The sequence below is a fragment of the Alosa sapidissima genome, chromosome 22, assembly GCF_018492685.1.
Source record: "Alosa sapidissima isolate fAloSap1 chromosome 22, fAloSap1.pri, whole genome shotgun sequence".
Classification (NCBI taxonomy): domain Eukaryota; kingdom Metazoa; phylum Chordata; class Actinopteri; order Clupeiformes; family Clupeidae; genus Alosa; species Alosa sapidissima.
In genome coordinates, this window is record NC_055978.1 from 9,261,598 (window position 1) to 9,266,597 (window position 5,000).

General features: G+C 43.6%; 1 protein-coding gene across 28 annotated transcripts in view; it reads right to left on the minus strand.

Moving 5' to 3' along the window:
• The window catches only part of celf2 (cugbp, Elav-like family member 2), a 52,820-nt gene that overhangs the window by 33,365 nt on the left and 14,455 nt on the right, over positions 1-5,000 (minus strand). For all 28 annotated transcript variants that reach the window (XM_042078548.1, XM_042078547.1, XM_042078538.1 and 25 more), the window contains exon 4: positions 714-793. In XM_042078548.1, coding sequence (XP_041934482.1) covers positions 714-793 — 80 coding nt within the window. The remainder of the gene's footprint in view (positions 1-713; positions 794-5,000) is intronic.

Below are 5,000 nucleotides of genomic sequence, written 5' to 3' on the forward strand. Positions count from 1 at the left end.
GGTGGGTTACCATCGTCTCTTGCCAATCTCTGACAGCCATTCTGAAGGAAGACAGGGCTACATTTAATGTGTTGTTCAAAAAGTTCTGAAGTACTTTGAGAGGGAGGTGATCACTGAACTGACCTAGTGAGTTAGTCTTTGAAAAGAGACTTTGTGTGTGTGTGTGTGTGTGTTTTGAGTTATGTTTTCTTCTCTTTTCAAAGGGGGAACGCAACTTTGAGTAGAGTGTTGAGAGCTGTTACTCGGTGTCTGCATGTGTGTGTGTGTGCATGTGTGTGTGTGTGTGTGTGTGTGTGTGTGTGTGTGTGTACCATACAGAATCAGAGAAGTAGAATTACAAACACAGCACATAGACAGACGTACAGAGCGAGAGAAAAAGAGAACGGAACAAGACAACATGAACATAGGAAGGGAGAGAGAGAAAGATTGAGAAGAAAAGAAGAAAAACGAGAGACACAGAGAGAATGAGACACACACACACAGAGAGAGAAAGCGAGAGACAGTGAAAGTGACAGAGAGAGTGAGAGAAAGAGAGAGAGAGAGAGAGAGGGAGGTAGAGAGTGAGAGAGAGAGGGAGGTAGAGAGAGAGAGAGAGAGAGATAGAGGGAGCTAGAGAGTGAGAGGGAGAGAGAGAGAGAGAGAGAGAGAGAGAGAGAGGTAGAGAGTGAGAGAGAGAGAGGTAGAGAGTGAGAGAGGGTTGGGTGGTACGGTACCTCCATGGTTTGGGACTGATGCATGGCTTTGATTGCATTCTGTGCCATGGCTCTGGTTGAAAACGTGACAAACGCACAGCCTGTAGGGAGGAGGGGGGGGGGGGGGGGGGCAAGGGGGAGGAGGAGGAAGAGGAGGATGAAGGAGGGATGGAGGGAGGGAGGGAGAGGAGGAGGAGAGACAAGAAAAAACAAAACAAGACAAAAGGGTTGGAGACGTCTTTGTTAAAAACTCCATAGAACACAGATCATACATAGAACAAAGCTAACAAGCAGACAAGAACACTGTTCCCATAGTGACGGCACACCTACAGTAAACACACTGAACACTAAACATTTTACAGCAACAACGCCCACCATCCAACATTTACCTCCCAGCATGCTTCAGGGCTGCATTTGACTGCGTGTTTAGGGTGTGTGAGGCCTGGAGGTGTCAACACGCATGTGCACGCACACACACACACACACACACACACACACACACACACACACACACACATCAGTCATCAGTCACACCTGATTGGGAATCCTTCTCTGCTTCACTTAGGATATAAAACTGTCCAATTTGCAGCAAGCACATTTGCATTTATATTTGCTGCTCTGTACAGTGTGGCCATGTGCATGTGTGTGTGTGTGTGTGAGTGTTGTGTGTGTGTGGTTGGGTGGTGTGTTTGTGTGTGTGTGTGTGTGTGTGTGTGTGTGTGTGTGTGTGTGTTGATGCTTTTCTGTCTGGGACAAGTGTTGGGTAATCGAGACAAATGAATCCTCAGGACCTGCAGACAATACTCTGCAAGTTTAATGTGTGTGTGTGTGTGTGTGTGACATTCACATATATTTTGAATGGTTTTTTTCCCTACATTATTTTTTGCTCCATGTACTTCTTGTAACAAAAACACACTCACACAAACACACATCCAAAAACACACACACAAACGTCTGATTAACTGAGATTACCCAGTCCCACATTGATGCTCAAAACAGGAGACAGATGGAATTAACTAAACAAGAGGAGCAAGACAGAGCAATAGTGTGTGTGTGTGTGTGTGTGTGTGTGTGTGTGTGTGTGTGTGTGTGTGTGTGTGTGTGTGTGTGTGTGTGTGTGTGTGTGTGTGTGTGTGTGTGTGTGTGTGTGTGAGAGAGATTGAGGGGGCGATGGAGGGAGGGGAAGTGGGAAGATGAAGAGAGGATGATGAAAAAGAGGGCATCCTCCTCCGTTTGATGAGTTCTGTCCTAGAACTCTCTCTCTCTCTCTCTCTCTCTCTCTCTCTCTCTCTCTCTCTCTGTCTCTCCTTATCTCTGTCTCTCTCTCCTGGAACTGGGTTGAGGACACTAGTCCAAGCCAGACATGTGCAAGTGGATGAATGTGTGTGTGTGTGTGTGTGTGTATGTGTGTGTGTGTGTGTGTATACAGTATGTTTAAATGTATGCTTATTAGTGTGTGAGGTGGATCAATTCTTTTGACCTCAGTAATACTGCTCTGCCTTGAAAACCCACTTTAATGAATCATTAATAATCCTACCCTCTTTATTTGTGTCAGTGTGTGTGTGTGTGTGTGTGTACAGTATGTGTGTGTGTGTTAGGGCTGGGCGATAAAACGATAGCGATATGTATCGCAATAGACATGTAATCAATATCAATATAGAATACGTTCGATAGAATATTAGATTATTAAAAGCAACACACACCTCCTTACGTTGTCCATAAATAAATAGGCTAAATATATCTTGCATTGTAGCTATGTGCAACTTTACCAGAGTAGGCGATAGTAGGCTCAACACAGACTCTCTATGAGTCCTTGCTCCGTGCACTCTCTCTCTCTCTCTCTCTCTCTCCCTTCCAACAGGCGCATCCCTCCTCAGCATGCACAGGTTAGCATCATTCCGGTTAGCATCATTAGCAAGCTGCACGAATTTGTTCAAAACTGTCATTCAAATTGACTGCTAAGTTCTAATCATCTCAATCCCGATGCAAATGGAAAAGTACTTTCCAAGACTCACGGGCCTGTCCCAAGAAGAAAAGGTATTCATTTGAAACTTAAACACGTGGGGAAACTGAACAGTCTAACCAGTAGACTATGATAAACTAGCAAATTAAGCTACTTTGTTTACAATATTTTCAGGCTTCAACCAGTGCTGCTTTTCATTCAGACTTATGTGCACATTTATTTATTTGAGTGTTTTTCATGATTGTGTTGCCATTTCTTTTCCCTGTTTGCTTTGATTGATAACTGAGGTGATTAAAATCAGAGGGAGGTTAAGTTTAAATTAAAACTGTTTAAATTGAACTTTTTCCCTCTTCTGGTCCTTATCTGAAATAGATTTTCTTTTTAAAAATCAATAATTATCGATATCGACCGATATGAAATACTTATATCGTGATACAGTTTTCAGCCATATTGCCCAGCCCTAGTGTGTGTACTCTTTATCCTTTGGTCAGTTACTTCCTCCAAACTGCACTCTTCAATTACAAGGACTTTACACCGCATTGTCAAAAAGGAGGTTAAGTCTTACTTTGTGTGTGTGTGTGTGTGAGAGAGAGAGTGTGTGGTTTTGTTGTTTTGTGAAGTATGTTTGAGTAAGAGAGGGAGTGGATAAGTGAATGATTCAAACTCTGTATGTCTGTGAATTTGTGTGAAATCATGTGAGTGCATGTGTGTACATGTAGGACTGCAACTGCCCATTATTTTCATACTCGATTAAGCTGTCGATTTTGTCTATGAATCGATTAGTTGTTTGTTCGATAAAATGCCAGAAAATGGTGAAATAGTGAAATCATCGATCATTGTGTTCCAAACACCAAGATTATGTCTTCAAATGCTTTGTTCTACAACACAATATTTAGTTTGCTGGCATAGAGGCGTAAATACAACTGAAAAGATTGAAGTTTAATGAGCTTTTATCAGAGAATTTTGATTAATTTCCCCAATTAATGGATTTTTAAAATAGTTGCAGATTAATTACACCTAATTACAACTAATTGATTAATTGTGTATGCACATCTGAGTGTATGTACCTCGTGGGTGGTGGTAGTGTAGTGGTTAAGGAGCTGGGCTAGTATGCAGTAGCCTGAAAAAGTTGTGGGTTCAATTCCCGGCTTCCATCGTTGTGCCCTTAAGCAAGGCACTTAACCCCGAGTTGCTCAGGGGACAACAATGCCCTTGTAATAGAATTGACGTATGTAAGTCGCTTTGGAAAAACCGTCAGCTAAATAAATAAATGTAAGTGTGTGTGTGTGAGAGAGATAGAGAGATTCTCTGCAGTTGCCTGATTACAGAGGCCTTCCTGGGCCAAGGTGACCTGTAGCTGACTTCAGAGTGGGGCTCCATCAAAGTATTTATTTTAGGGGACTCTTTCTCTCCCTCCCTCTTTCCCTCTCTCTCCCTCTTTCCCTCCTCTCTCTCTCTCTCTCTCTTTCCTCTGTTTCCGAGTTTTGTAAAGACACCAGTGGAGTTCTCCGCAGAGGAGAGGAAGGGAGCGAGAAAGAGAGAGAGAGAGAGAGACAGAACGAGTGTGAAAGGGTGAGACTGTGTGAAAGAAAAGAGAAACTTTCGTTGGCCCAAATGTGTCCGTCTCCTTGTCCCCTCGGTGCCGTAAATAAATAAATTACGCATAAATGCTGCACCGTCACTTTTCCTGACGAGGAACTGGTAAAAATAAATCACTGACAAAGAGTGTTTTTAAAATCTAAAAAAAAAAAAAACACACACACACACACAATGCAAACTGAAGATGAAAAAAGTCTGTGATCAGGGATTCTCTCTCACTCTCTCTCTATTTTTCTCTCAGCTATAAATACCTCCCAGGGTTCTGCGGGTACTCGGTTCTAAGCGGCGTGCTGCGGTGTTCTGCGCTGCAGAGGAGACACGGAGTCCTTTTCCTAAATCTAGGGTACGTCCCAGGGCTCGGCAGTGGTGTACACATGTGGTCTGGTCCATATTTTATTAATAGAGCCAGCGACGGAATGATACGCTGCTCCAATAAGCACTTCTAGCTAGGTGGATCACGGAGGAGGAAGAGGAGGAGGAGGAAGTCCAGGAGGAAGAGGAGGGGGAAGACAAGAAGGAGGAAGAGGAGGAGGCAGAGAAAGAAGATGAGGAGGAAGGTGAGGAAGAAAATGAGGAAGAGGAAGAAAAGGAGGAAGAGGAGGAAGAGGAAGAAAAGGAGGAAGACGAGGAGGAGAACGTTGAGCAGAAAGAAAAGGAGGAAGAGGAGGAAGACGAGGAGGAGAACGTTGAGCAGAAAGAAAAGGAGGAAGAGGAGGAAGAGGTGGAAGAAGACCAGGAAGAAGAGG